At 46.1% G+C, this 14,661-nt stretch overlaps 1 protein-coding gene across 2 annotated transcripts in view; it reads left to right on the forward strand.

Annotated features, from left to right (window-relative positions):
- The window catches only part of lamb2l (laminin, beta 2-like), a 47,700-nt gene that overhangs the window by 15,796 nt on the left and 17,243 nt on the right, over window positions 1-14,661 (forward strand). For both annotated transcript variants that reach the window (XM_031565965.1, XM_031565964.2), the window contains exons 3-13: window positions 6,258-6,427; window positions 9,801-9,936; window positions 10,230-10,303; window positions 10,416-10,604; window positions 11,135-11,198; window positions 11,619-11,821; window positions 12,115-12,235; window positions 12,417-12,605; window positions 13,234-13,413; window positions 13,717-13,829; window positions 14,380-14,459. In XM_031565965.1, the coding sequence (XP_031421825.1) occupies window positions 6,258-6,427; window positions 9,801-9,936; window positions 10,230-10,303; window positions 10,416-10,604; window positions 11,135-11,198; window positions 11,619-11,821; window positions 12,115-12,235; window positions 12,417-12,605; window positions 13,234-13,413; window positions 13,717-13,829; window positions 14,380-14,459 (1,519 nt within the window). The remainder of the gene's footprint in view (window positions 1-6,257; window positions 6,428-9,800; window positions 9,937-10,229; window positions 10,304-10,415; window positions 10,605-11,134; window positions 11,199-11,618; window positions 11,822-12,114; window positions 12,236-12,416; window positions 12,606-13,233; window positions 13,414-13,716; window positions 13,830-14,379; window positions 14,460-14,661) is intronic.

A 14,661-nucleotide genomic window follows, 5' to 3' on the forward strand; every position in this document is an offset into this window, starting at 1 on the left:
TGTGTGTTCATACTTGAAAAGAAAAGAGTGCACATCTTTAAATCTTTACCTGGTTGTTGTGAATTGTAATGGGGTTGACCAGGATTGCAGTCTCGTGTCTTCCATTCTTTGCCCTTGGTATGAGTCCCTGGAGAGGAATAGCACAGAGGAATAAGTGCCCTTTCCCTTCCTTACCTGTGCAGTGCAATCTAGGTCACTTAAGGTTAGTTAATGATTTCAGATTAAAGATAATTAAGTCTCTCTCTCTTTCTCTCTCTTTCCCTGTCTTTCTCTTTCTGTCTGTCTTTCTATCTCAATTTTTTCATTGAAGTATCTTCTATTATCTTCTACCTTTCTCTCTCTCTCCCTGTGTCTCTCTTTCTGTCTGTCTTTCTATCTCCATTTATTCATTTAATTATCTTCTTACACACGTGTGTGTGTGTGTGTGTGTGTGTGTGTGTGTGAGAGTTTCCTGTGTGTATGTGCGTTGGTGTGTGTGTGTGTGTGTGTGTGTGTGTGTGTGTGTGTGTGAGCACGCGTGTGCACCTCCACGTGTGTATGTGTGTGAATGTCTCGTTTGCACAAACGTGTGGATGCTACATTGTATGTCTACTTGTCCAGACAAAAAAACGGCAAGCCTCCTCTTGGGTGTTCTTTTTTTCTCAGTCACAGTGTTCTATTGTCCACTTATCTATGGAATCTCCATAGCGACCCAGAATGCTTTAGTATTCCACGGAATGTAAAAACCTCACTCCTCACACATCAGTTGCCTTCCCAGTGCCTGTAGACACACTATCAGATTGGCGTCGTGCCACTCTCTATTGATTGATGCAAATGTCTCCGAATAGATAGAGCCAGCAGGAAGCTCAGGTACGGAGGATCAGGGGTAGATAAGGACATGGCCCTGAGGCTGCCGGTGGGGAAGTGGTCGAGACTGGGGAGAAGCCTGCTTTCCCTGACCCCTGAGACCTCCACCTTGTCGTGCCCCATTTGGAGCTTCCACAACTGTCAGCAAATGAAGGGAAGCTGTAAATCCTGAGTGGCAGCTCGACCGTGCCTCTCACATCCCAGCCACTGAGCTCCCTCCTGGGCCCTGTTGATGGAGCACACCCTCCTGCGAGGTGATAAATGGGACCTTTGCCTCCTACACCATCCATCCTCCCCAGAGAGGGGAATGCTTACAGGGTAGCTGGCAGCACATGCTCGGACCCATCCTATCCTCCCTGCCCATCACCCCTGACCCACCCCCTCCCCCCCCCACCCTACCCTGCTGTCAGAGCCAGGCATCCCACCAGGGACGGAGGTGAAGACGTGCACTGGGAAGGGTGGGGGCTAGGTGTTTTGGAACGGGTGTCGTCGTACGCCTCGACACCTGGAATGTTTTCCTTAATGAATAACATTTTCCCCTCTCTCGCTCCCTGCTCTCACATTCTTGTCATAGTAATCCATTACACAAGGAGGGCCGACACAGGGGCTGTTGTTTAACCTAGGCGCCGTACGGGCATGCGTGCTGTCGAGCCGTGTGTGTGTGTGTGTGTATGTGAGGGTCTGTTTGGGTGTGTATGTAATGTAATATCCGAAGGTGGATACCTCTGTTGTGAGTGTGTACCTGAGTGTGTGTGTGTGTGTGTGTGTGTTTGTGTGTGTGTGTGCCTGTGTACATATGCCTGGTTGTACGTATGCCTGTTTGTTTGTATGTGTGTGTAATGAATATTAGAGTGGAGTAACACGTGGAGCATGTAAATACGCAGTAATTAGGCTGTGGGCAAGCAGCTGTTGCTGTCGGCAGTGCCTGGGGTGAACGTGAGCGAAGCCCTGTGATTTACCGAGTGTAATTGGGGAGTAGGCTGCCAGGTATGAGTTGGTCTTTACCAACATGCCCATGAGGAGAAGTGACTTGCACTTCTACGCCACTCTGTCATTGGTCACGCATTCCAAACAACTTGACAGGGAGGACAGAATGCCAGAGCATCTCTACGCTTGCACAACAAGGCGGCCGTTTTTTATGAGCTTGGCATAGCCAATTGTTTTATACAATACCAGAAAAATTTACTATTTCATTTTGCTTGTCACAAGTCAGCCTCTTCAATTGGTTCAGTTGGTTTGTGTGTTATTACTGTGCTTTTGATGTTGCCATATTGGATAGTGTGATAAATATATCAACATAGTTTTAAGTGCATTTTAGTGCAAAGAGAGGATGCAGAAAGAGGATGATGTTCAGCAGCTGCTGTTGCTGAAGAAGTGGATGAAAGTATACTTTAAATAAATTAAATGTTTTGTGAAATAGCTGCCCAGTGACATTATTGTTATCCTGTGTTGTTATCAATTATTTGCTTCATCCCAATGCAATATGTCGTACCCATGACAGGACGCTTCTAAAGTATTTGTGTGCGGTTTCAGATTACACACTATATTTTTCCAGAACGTCAAATAGGCCCCGAATATAATTGATATAGAAAATGAATTGTATTATGTATTCTATAGCCCAAAATATTGACAATATACTGTAAATGAACTCCAAATATCATATTGAGCCGCCCTTGGGCCCCTGCCCAATCACCATCATGTTTATTGACAAGACGTTTTGTGTACAGGAAGAATTTTATTCAAGTGTTTGTACATAACAGTCTCAGGCGCTTGTACACACGTATACACACCCACTCAGTTACACACACTTCCAGACACATACGTACTCCTTACCAGTTCGAACATGACCATGACCACATGAAACTGATTGTTGAGTGCATCTTTTAGCTGTGGGAGGGGTGGACACAGATGCATCAGTGTCACATCTGTGAGACCAAAACTGTCTTTAGGCCCCAAAAATGTACACTTTTGTGTGTGGCCTGTTTTCGAAAGTCTTTTACACAATTTCTGTCCTGTAATTATAAGCATAAACTTGGAGCAGATAAGTGTCAAATGCTATGTGCGTGCTAGAGTAAATAGTAGAAGAAGAAATTCTGTGAATACCTCCAGCATGGCAGCTGTAGAATTTGAAGCTGGCAACTACTGGGTGTTTACTGTACAGGAGAGAAATGCAGATGAAGTGTTCTTAGCCTTATATTACGCTAAATGGCTAGTATAAACTGGGTCACCACCCATACACACACACACACACACGCACACACACACCTCACACAGTGAAACATCACATCCACGCACACACACGGACTGTCGTGGGGAAATCCTTCAGACTGTCATGGCCTCTCACACACTGGTCCTCTGACAGAGTAACGTTAGCCTGCAATCTCTCGACTCCTTTGTAAAATATAGTCTCACCTATTCCTATGGAAAACCACTTAATTCCAGGCATGTTTTCAGCATCACATACAGCTGCTCTGCCCATAGTTTAACTGTTTGCCAAAGGTGGGCTAAATGTGTCCACAGCTCCACATTCCCCAGCCTGGAGTGGTAGTCACACACATTGAGTGTGTGCTCCGCTCTCCTCTACCTGTGCCGGGCTGTGCTCTGTACGTGAGGGGGCACACGTGACGGCCGGGCCCGTGGTCCTGTGGTCTCTCTCTCTCTCACACGCTCCCCTGAGATCTTGTTCTACGGTGCAGGGCGGAATGCCAGGAATCCCGCTGTCTCGGTTAAATCTTTGACTTGAGCGGGGGCCAAGTCTCGCTATACGATCTGGCCACTTTATCCGTCACACACTAACGCCGGCCAAAAGGGCAGAGTCACTGAATCATTTACCACTGCCATACAGTGTGTGTGTGTGTGTGTGTGTGTGTGTGTGTGTGTGTGTGTGTGTGTGTGTGTGTGTGTGTGTGTGTGTGTGTGTGTGTGTGTGTGTCCATGTAGGCCTTTATGTGTGAGCTTGCATGCATATGTGTGTGTGTGTGTGTGTGAGGAATTCTTCTCCCATATCCGCCTAGATTAGATGGACACTTTTCTGAAGAGCTTTGCTCTTTGTAAAAGATTATGGAAATGAAATGGAACTCAGGGTATCTGAAGAAGTTTCCACATGCAGCAAAGCCCTGAGAGGGGCCCACTGGTAGACACACACACACACACACACACACACACACACACACACACACACACACACACACACACACACACACACAATCATACACACACACAATCACAAGGCAGGCACAGATTATTAATAAGCACAACTAAATGCACAAATAAGATCGGAAGGATTGGCCTTTGAAATGTTTTCAGGTCAGTGTTTGTGTGTTTGTTTGCAAATTCCTGATGTACTTTGACTAACCCAAGGATAATGAATGTGTTGATTCAAAAGGATGACTCAGAAGCACAGTGGGAAGCAACACACAAATATAATGTGAAATCTTTGGCTCGTCTCTTTATTTATTTCTCTCTCTCTCTCTTTCTCTCTGTCTCTATTTCATGGGTGCTTTATCTTCATGGTAAGATTGATCTCCAGAGGATTTATGTGCTCCACCCCACCCCCCACCTCATTACATTGGACATCTTTGGGTCCATTGTTGTTCAAAGTCAGTGATGCGCAGTGAGCACTTTAGCATTAGTGTGTGTGTGCTTTTGTGGGGGTGAAGTGGAGGTGGACGATGGAAGGGTGTGTGTGTCGGGGTGGGGGGGTTGTGGGTTGTCACGGGGGTGATGTGGCAGACAGGGGTTGTTGTGGCAGACCGCGCCCCATTTTGGGTCAGCTTTGCGGGGGCACTGACCCTGATTTTAGTCCCTTTGTGCTGCGGGTCCTGGGGGTGCGTCGATGACCCCCTCGTCCTGGCTCTGACCTCATTTGGAAGGGTTAGCTTCCCAAACATGGGGTCTGTCTGTATGTTAACCAGAGGTCATGGACAAGGTCACGGACAGCATCCGGACTCGATGACGGTACACTTTTCACTGTTTTGTTTAAGTATGAACAGCTTATGTAAGATTAATTGCTGCACTCTTTTTCGAAACTGGCAGATGCATTGCTCACTCACTACAATGTCAGTCTTCATATTGAATGTGTGGGTGGCCAAGCTATCCAACATGAATAGTGAGTATCATTCCTAAATCTGCAGAAGTACTGACCTCACAAGCGCTGGTGTTTGGGCAACCTTGAAAAAGGAGATTTTATTATTCCTGCGAAGGCAGTGTTTGGGTGGAAACACCCAGGAGTGCAGACTCGTCGCCTCTGTGCTGTCATGTTGACCAAACTCAAAGCTGACTAAATATGATAAAAACAGAATGATAAAGCCAGCGGTGTCCTTCCCACAGCACAGTTAAAACCATGTCCCTATGAGATCTTTGCCAAGGGCGGCTGTGTGGTAAGGAATAACGGCCATAAACTTTTAACAAGCAGGTGTGTGATTCACCTTCAAATAAGAATACAGCCATAAATGTTGCTTTGCCGATACTTAAACATTCGTTAATTTCCCAGACACGTTTAGCCAAAGCAATTCCCAGTGCAGGTTGAGTGTAGATGTTTTTAGTGTGAGTGCTCCCTGGGAACCAACGGCTGTTGTTATAGCACCTTGATGTATCAGCTGAGGTACAGGAACACTACTGTCCATGTAGCCCTGGCAGATATAGATACGGTATCAGTGGCACAGGAAGAGGGAAAGCGAATTTCCTGTCCTGCCACCCTTTCCTCTCCTCTGTCCCCCGTCTCCGATTTGTTTCTCTCTGTTTTTCTTTTTTCTCTTCTCACCAACCCCTTCACTCTAGCAGCACAATCTCACCTTCATGACTTTATGTTGTTTTGTTTCAGTAGCATGTTTTCTTCTCCCTCCTTTCCCTCGTTCCTTAGTCTTTTTACTTTTCATCCGTGCTCATTGCTCTCTCCTTCAACCCCGCTCTCTCTGTCTCATATTCAAATTCAAATTCAAAAGAAGATTTATTGGCGTGTCCATAACATTCTATAGTATTGCCAAAGCATTTGATACATCAGAAGTGGAAACAATAATTAAAAAAAAATAATAATAATGATCATCAGGGAGTAGGATATTAACAACAACAACAAACATATTTGAATTATGTGAATTTATGGGCTGTCCCACCGTTTATGGCAGGAAGTCACATATTGTGCAGTGAGGATGAGGCATTCCTCATTTTTTCCAATGAGAAATTAAAGCCTCTCCTCACTGCTCGGCAGCAGGAACTCGGGGAAGACTTCACCCAATCTTTTAAAAATAGTTTTGCCTAATATTATCAAAATCATATTTTGTGTAGGAAGTGCAGCTCTGTCTCTACTGTCTCTACTTGTTCAGGGTGTGGGCACAGTCTGATTTCAATTTCTCTCTCTCTTTCTCTCTCTCTCACTCTCTCTCACTCACTCCTTTTCCCCTGTTTCTCCACAGCTCTCTCTGCAGCTGCCATCGATCACCCCTCCAGTCCTCACGGCTGCACAGAGGGGAGCTGCTACCCGGCAACCGGGAACCTGCTGATTGGCCGAGCCATCAACCTGACGGCCACCTCCACCTGCGGGCTGCGTGGCCCTGAGCAGTACTGCATAGTGAGCCACCTGCAGGTACGGCCGGAGACAAACGTATGGGGGCAGACCCCAGGATTTAAGTGCTTAATCGAAGGTTTGGCAGAAGGATTTTGAGATTACAGGACCCTAGGTGCAATCAACCAGTCATTCAGTTAGTCATTCAGCCGGCCCCTGTTTTAATTCTGGAGGGATTCTCGGAAAAAATCATGGTCCATTGCCAAATATTGGCAATTTGACACCGTCGTTTGTTAAAAAATGGGCTTTGTATGAGCTTTGCAGGTTTTTAATCCACTACACAGAACCAGAGGGAATTATGGGCTGGTGCTGGGGGAGGGGGGCTGGGCCATGAATTAGTTAAATGTGAGTTTGTCAAATGTGTCTCTACATCATGGATGGTTTCATGTAGGAAACCATCTGTTCCCTGGTCACGGTGACTGGACTTGTTAAATGCCTGTTTTCAATCAGTATAATGACTTTGTCACAACATACACACATGGAAACACACACACACACACATGCACACGCGCACACACACAAACACACCCACACACACACACACACACACACACACGGTTGCTATGTACCTCTTTGTCTAGGTTTCCCTTTCATATTGTTGACAGAAGTATGGTTGGCACACCCTTTACCCTTTCAGACTGTGAATGCTGTCTCTCAGCACTTAACATGGCAGACACCGGCCTTACAGAAAAGCCTGTCTGAGCTGAATGCACATCATAGGAGCGCACATACATAGTACATGTGCAGACTCCTGTGTGTTTAGCTGACGTGGATGCCCTTTTATCTCTCATTCTTTCAATTTCTGCTTTTTGTTTTGCTTTTGTGTGTATTTGTGTTGTGTATGTGTGTGTGTGTTTGTGCATGCAGGTGTGTGTGTGTATGTGTGTGTGCGTGTGCATGCAGGTGTGTGTTAAACTGCCTTGTTTCCCCCCAGACCCATGTTTGTTTGTTTTACTGATCTCTCATCCGGTGGTACGGGCCTTGTTCCCCTCCCATCAGTTTGAACTTTACAGCCTGTCTGAGCTACGCTGTGTCCTTACCTGTCTTTATGTGTGTGCACGTGCATGTATGCATGTGTGTGTGTGTGTGTCTACGTGCGTGCATGCATGCACACAGTGTCTGTGTGTGTAAAAGTTGTGTTTCCTGTGTGTGTGTGTGCGTGTGTGTGTGTGTGTGTGTGTGTGTGTGTGTGTGTAAGATGTGTTTCCTGTCTGTGTGTGTATGTTTGTCTTCTCTTCCTTCCTTGCCTTGGGGAACCAGGTAGCTTATCCCAGACAGCATCATTACAGGTCATCATCAGTGACATGATACCCCCGCAGGCACAGCATAGGGCCTGCTTTTTAAGAAGGAAGTTGTTTTTGGTCCAAGTGGGCTTCCATACCTGCCAGCCCAATTAGTCAGAGTATTTTCCCCTGAAGCTTATATGCGTCAATGCCTGCTATGCATCATCATGGGATGTTTAGATGCCAATCCAAAGGTTGTTATTTGTTTCAGAACCATTGATCATTCATACTGTTGCGAGTTCTCAAAATATTTCCCACAGAACAAGATATGTTTGTAAATCCATTGCCTGGTTCACAATCAACTGAATCGAACAATTCCATCACTTTAAGATTTAGTTTTCTTATCAAAATAATGTTCTATCAAATCAAGTTTAAATGTAAAGAATAGCATCAATTAATAAATCACATCAAATGTACTTCCATGATCGTAGCGGACTGAGCTCTCAGGCAAACAGGGTGTCAGCAGGAAGTTATGTGTTAATGAATTCTGAAGACTCCTGCCTGAGTGTGATTATGGGAGCGGGGCTGACGTGTGTTGACAGTGAGGTGGTTTGGGTTCCTGCTGTGAGATCTTTACCAGGCCATCACTGTCTGCAGCTCAGTCTGCCATACACTGGTGTGTGAGATCTTTACCAGGCCATCACTGTCTGTCTGCAGCTCAGTCTGCCATACACTGGTGTGTGAGATCTTTACCAGGCCATCACTGTCTGTCTGCAGCTCAGTCTGCCATACACTGGTGTGTGAGTGACTGCAGCTCAGTCTGCCATACACTGGTGTGTGAGTGTCTGCAGCTCAGTCTGCCATACACTGGTGTGTGAGTGAGGCATCATCAGCCTGTCTGTGTGCAGCTCAGTCTGCCATACACTGGTGTGTGAGATCTTTACCAGGCCATCACTGTCTGTCTGCAGCTCAGTCTGCCATACACTGGTGTGTGAGTGACTGCAGCTCAGTCTGCCATACACTGGTGTGTGAGTGTCTGCAGCTCAGTCTGCCATACACTGGTGTGTGAGTGAGGCATCAGTGGGGGCGACAGTGGTACAGTGGGTAGAGAAGTCGTTTAGTAATCAGAATGTTGCTAGTTCGATTCCCTGTCGAAGCGTCCTTGAGCAAGACACTGAACCCCTAATTGCTCCTGATGTGCAGTGTGCCATCAGTGTAAATGTAAAATGTGTATACCTTGTAAGTCGCTTTGGATAAAAGCGTCTGCTAAATGTAAATGTAAATGCATCAGATTTATTGTGTGATATTTGCTCATGTTACGACACAGCTGTATCAGCTGATTGAGAGCTTTGAAATTGATTTATATTGGTAGCCAATGAGCAGACTCAGCAGTCTAGAATCAATGTCATATATTTCTCATGAACTATCTCTCTCTCATTTTCTCTCTGTGATTTCTCTCTCTCTCTCTCTCTCTCTCTCTCTCTCTCTCTGACTCTCTCTCTCTATCTGTATGTTGTCATTTATCTCCTCCTTGTCTGTTTCTCTCTGTGTTTGTTTATCTGTTTTCTGTTTGTTTCCCCCCCTGGCCGTCTCCCACTCAGTCTAACAACGTTTCATTCCTTTCCTTTCATTCCTTTCCTTTTTGTTGTTGGATATTGCTACTCATGACATCAACCACTTTTATCACTGCAAACTTTTCTTTTTCAAATTACTTCTCATTTTCTTCGTGTCACAGTTGTGTACCATTTCCACACTTCTTTTGTGCTATTAAATAAGATTATGGATTACGAGACCATTTTTCTCTTGTTGAAGTTGAAATAATTTGCCAGCACAGTTAGTAATAATGCTTCTTGATAGGAATGTTCCAAGTTTAGGTTTTCTTTGTGCATTTCTGGAAAGACTGTTAGATGTATGATGTATGATGTTTCATGTAGATGTTGCCTCCTGCTGTTGCCTTCTTCCGTTCAGGCTTGTGCTATTGTGCTATGGAAGCTTTCTTGTGGCTAACAAATGTGTTACAATGACTGTAATTCAACTTCTTAAAAAGATCCAAAAGTAATCTCTATAATCAACAGATTCTATATTGGAACATAATGGCAAAGTTCTAGATGCTTTATGGAAAGGCACAGGGTGGCTTGGAACAGCAAGTACACTGTAATTTCTGTCCACAGGAGTCCGATAAGTGCTTTGAATGTGACTCCCGAAGACCACATGACCCCTACTACCACCGTATCAGCCATAGGGTAGAGAACGTCATCACCCTTACAGACCGTAATGACGACCTCACATGGTGGCAGGCAGTCAATGGTGCGTGTGTGTGTGTGAGAGTGCATGTCTGCATGTCTCTGTGTGTGTGTGTGTATGTGTGGGTGCACATGTGTGTATGTGTGGGAGCGTGCATGTCTGTGTGTGTGTGTGTGTGTGTGTGTGTGTGTGTGTGTGTGTGTGTGTAAGTGTGTGTGTGTGTGTGTGTGTGTGTGTGGATGTGTGTGTGCGTGCAAATGTGTGTGTGTGTGTGTGTCCATTTCAGTTAATGTTAACTGTGTGTTGTGTGTTCTCTTTTCATTCACTATCTCATAAATGTTTTTCTCAATCCTCAGGAGAAGAACATGTCAGCATCAGACTCAACCTCGAGGCCGAGTTCCACTTCACTCACCTCATCATGAAATTTAAGGCATGTGCCTGTGTGTTTGTGTGTATCTTTGTGTGTGTTTGTGTGTATTTGTTGTGTGTTGTATGTATTTGCATTGTAACATGTGTCGTCATGGCTCTTTCTGCACCCACAGACCTTCAGACCGGCGGCCATGTTGATTGAGCGTTCGGCTGATTTTGGCCGCTCCTGGAGGCCCTATCGCTACTTCTCCTACAACTGCACCAGGACCTTCCCAGGAGTCCCCACTCACACCCTGCAGCTCATCGACGACGTCATCTGTGAGGAGCGCTACTCTGACATAGAGCCTTCCACTGAGGGGGAGGTAAGAGAACGTGATGCACACGTGTGTATGTATTTACATGGGTGTGTGTGTGTGTGTGTGTGTGTGTGTGTGTGTGTGTGTGTGTGTGTGTGTGTGTGTGTGTGTGTGTGTGTGTGTGTGTGTGTGTGTGTGTGTGTGTGTGTGTGTGTGTGTGTTTGAAGGGGGAGGTATGTCCAGAGGATGGCCAGGGCACAGTTTCCCTCCTTGCACCCCAGCACCCCCCACCCCCCCACAATCAACACCACAACTTGCCCACCCCTCACCCCCTCACTTTTCACTCCTACCCTACCCAATCCCTGTGTGTGTGTGTGTGTGTGTGTGTGTGTGTGTGTGTGTGTTTGTGTGTGTGTGTGTGGTAGAGAGACAGAAAGAGAAAGAGAGAAGAAAAGAAGCGTGAGAGAAAATAAAGAGGGCATGACTCGAGGAAAGAGAGAGATATGCATGTGCTGTACATTTGTGTGTGTTCATTGTCTGTCTGTACTTCAACATTTACACCCTTTCATTCACTCCGCCTCTTTGGATCCATTCAGGTTATTTATAAAGTGCTTGACCCCTCCATTCATGTCAAGGACCCGTACAGCCTCGAAATCCAAGGTGAGAAAACATTCAATGATAATTCCTTGATAATAACCTCAGATCCAACCTGTAACAAAACACACACTACCTCTGGTGTATGAGAATCTGTATGCCCACTGTGTGAGTGTCTGTGTGAGGTCTCATGTACTGACACACTGGGCTTTAACTCTCTTGTTGTGACTCAACTTTGGGAAACAAGGTTCTGTCAAGGCAGCCTGGGCTCACAGAGGTAGTTGACAAGGCCTTCACAAAAATCACAAAATGATCACATTATCTCTTGCTCTTTTCCTCTCTCTCTCTCTCTCTCTCTCTCTCTCTCTATGTCCCTCTCTCTCTTCCTCCTTTCTCTTTCTCTCTTCCCCATTTCGGTCTCTTTTCCACCACTTGCTGTCTTTCCCTCTGTCTCTCTTGCTGTGTCTTTCTTCCCCTTGTCTACAGAAATGCTTCGCATCACTAACCTGCGCATCAACTTCACCAAGCTGCACACGCTGGGCGATGACATGCTGGACCGGCGGCCGGACGTGCTGCAGAAGTATTACTATTCTCTGTATGAGCTGGTGGTCCGCGGCAGCTGCTTCTGTTATGGGCATGCGTCCGAGTGTGACCCCGTACCAGGAGTGGACATCAGAGAGACTGGCATGGTGGGTAGATTGGGCAAGGGTACGCGAGCCAATGGGCTCTTACTTGGCAAGAAAAACTGTGGTGTCTATTATTGAACATTTTTGGTCACTGTCAGTTTCTGGATGTATATGAACAGTGTAGTTACTCCCTAAGAGAGCTAGATTAGGGTAGACTGACTTTTTTTTAAAAGGGCAAGGGATTTCTGTTCATTTGTTCCATCAATGCCATTGTTTTGTTTATTTTGCCCGTCTGACATCCTGCTCAGTGATTGATTTGAGGGGATTGTTTGAATTGTTTGTTTGTGATCGGACAGATCCATGGGCAATGTGTGTGCAAACACAACACAGAGGGGCTTAACTGTGAGCGCTGCAGAGACTTCCATAACGACCTGCCTTGGAGACCAGCAGAGCTCAACAACCCACACACCTGCAGGGGTGAGCGCACACACACGCATACACGCACGCTAGCACAAACACACACACACACACACACACACACACACACACACACACACTCACTATACAAAATCCTCAAACAGCACACCATACAATCCCTCATAAACTGCTGTTCTGGAACCATCCATTTCTACATCATATGTTCTGGTCCCTTACCCAGAATGCAGCTGTAATGGCCACTCGCCCCAGTGCCACTTCGACATGGCGGTGTATCTGGCCACGGGGAACATCAGTGGAGGCGTCTGTGACAACTGCCTGCACAACACCATGGGCCGCAACTGTGAGATGTGCAAACCCTTCTACTACAAGGATCCTTCCAGAGACATCAGGGATCCAGCTGCCTGTGTCTGTGAGTCCCAAGCCTCAAGGCCAGGCCATTCCCATCGTACTTTACACACACCCACGTCTGAAATATATCTCTCTCTCTGTTTTTGCTTCATCGCTTTGAGCCTCTTACCGTATGTTTTTAAAGTACATACAGAAAGTATGTAAGTCAGATGATGAGACAAACCGATCTGTCATCTGGCACCTGTCATCATTCTCGCCCTCTCTCTCTCTACCTTTCTGTCTTCATCTCTGTGTCTCGTATTTTTCTGACACATACATTCTCACAGAGGTACACATTCCTCAGAGGTGCAGTGATGATTGGACAAGCTGACATTCTCTCTCTCTCTCTCTCTCCCTGTCTGTCTCCCTCTCACTCACTCTCTTGATTCCTGTGTGTCTTTCCCTCCCTCTCTCCCTCCTTCCTTCCCTCTCCCTCCCTCGTTTCATCTCCCTCCTTCTTTCCTTCTTCATACTTCCTTCTCTCTCTCCCATACCCCCCTCTCTCTCACCCTCCCACTGTCTCTCTCTCCCTCTCTCTATTCCTTGGTTTTTGACTCTCTCTCTCCTTTACTTGCTTCCTTCTTCATCCCTTTCTCCCCCCATCCATCCCTCCCTCTTTCTCCCACCCTCCCTCCTTCTCTCTTCTCCAGCGTGTGACTGTGACCCAGTGGGCTCTGCGGACGGGGGGGTGTGTGACGGTCACACTGACCCAGAGCTGGGCATGATCGCTGGCCAGTGCCGCTGCAAGCCCAACGTCAGGGGCACCCGCTGTGACTACTGCAAGGAGGGGCACTACGGCCTGAGCCAGAACGACGTCCTGGGATGCCAGCGTGAGTGTGTGCAGGAAAAAGGGTTTCGGGCCTTGGGCTCTCTGTACAGCTTTGAGACTAGGTCTACTGTTAATAGTGTTACGTATGAAATTAGTGAAATTGAATTGAATTAAAGAGGACAGTTCTATGTACCAATCAGGACAATAGAGCATCACTAACATTAACACTGATGTATGCCTTTTATGCACCCTGTGTTGAGCAAGTGATTTTTGGTCATAGATATAATAGTTATTTTTAAACAATGGATGCATAAAATTGAAGGGCATATTGTTGACAGTGCTTTATTATGTGACTCTTGTTCAGCCTGTAACTGTGATCCTCGTGGGATCACCATGCTGGGAGTGCCTTGTGACAAGATCAGTGGAGACTGCTCCTGCAAGCGCTACGTCACCGGACGCTACTGCAACCAGTGTCTGGTGAGAGCCCATATGCCAAACCCACTCAGGCCGAACCTCAACTTCAACACTTACACTTAAATGATCACTGTACTGTACCAATTTCTCTACCTCTACCAACCTCTCTACCTTTAAGAAGCTCTTGAAGACCCAACTCTTCAGAGAGCACCTCCCTTCCTAACTTGCAGTTCGACTAGTACTTAACTTGCACTTACAGCAGTTACATTCCTGTACTTCTTTTCTCTATTTCTTATGTAAAATAGTATTTATTGTTACATTGTTACATTACATTGTTTCTATTGCTCGTAGCTTGACTGTTCTCTCCCATGTACTTCGCTTTGCACAAAAGCGTCTGCTAAATGACTAAATGTAAAATGTAAATGTGAATTTCAATGACAGTCGACTCTTAAGCCATCACATAATGTAAGTGCATGTGCCTTTATCCTCCTGAAACTCAGTACCCTTTTGAGTGTGCACACATCACAGCCATTGTACTGGGGCCTCAGTAATGTAAGAGCATGTGCCTTTATACTCCTGTAACTCAGTACCCATTTGTGTGTGCACATCACAGCCGGAGTACTGGGGCCTCAGTAATGACATGGCTGGCTGCAGGGCCTGTGGCTGTGACTTTGGTGGAGCCTACAGCAACAAGTAAGTAAATCCTAATACTATGTGTGTGTGTGTGTGTGTGTGTGTGTGTGTGTGTGTGTGTGTGGTGTGTGTGTGTGTTTGTGTGTGTGTGTGTGTGTGTGTGTTTGTGTGTGTTTGTGTCTGTTATTATGAGAGAATGATAAACAGGGCGCAAACAGGCTCGTCTTTAAACGCTTTAGGTGTTGCATGTTGTTGTGCAAAA

The sequence above is a fragment of the Clupea harengus genome, chromosome 4 (genome assembly GCF_900700415.2).
Source record: "Clupea harengus chromosome 4, Ch_v2.0.2, whole genome shotgun sequence".
Taxonomy (NCBI): Eukaryota; Metazoa; Chordata; class Actinopteri; order Clupeiformes; family Clupeidae; genus Clupea; species Clupea harengus.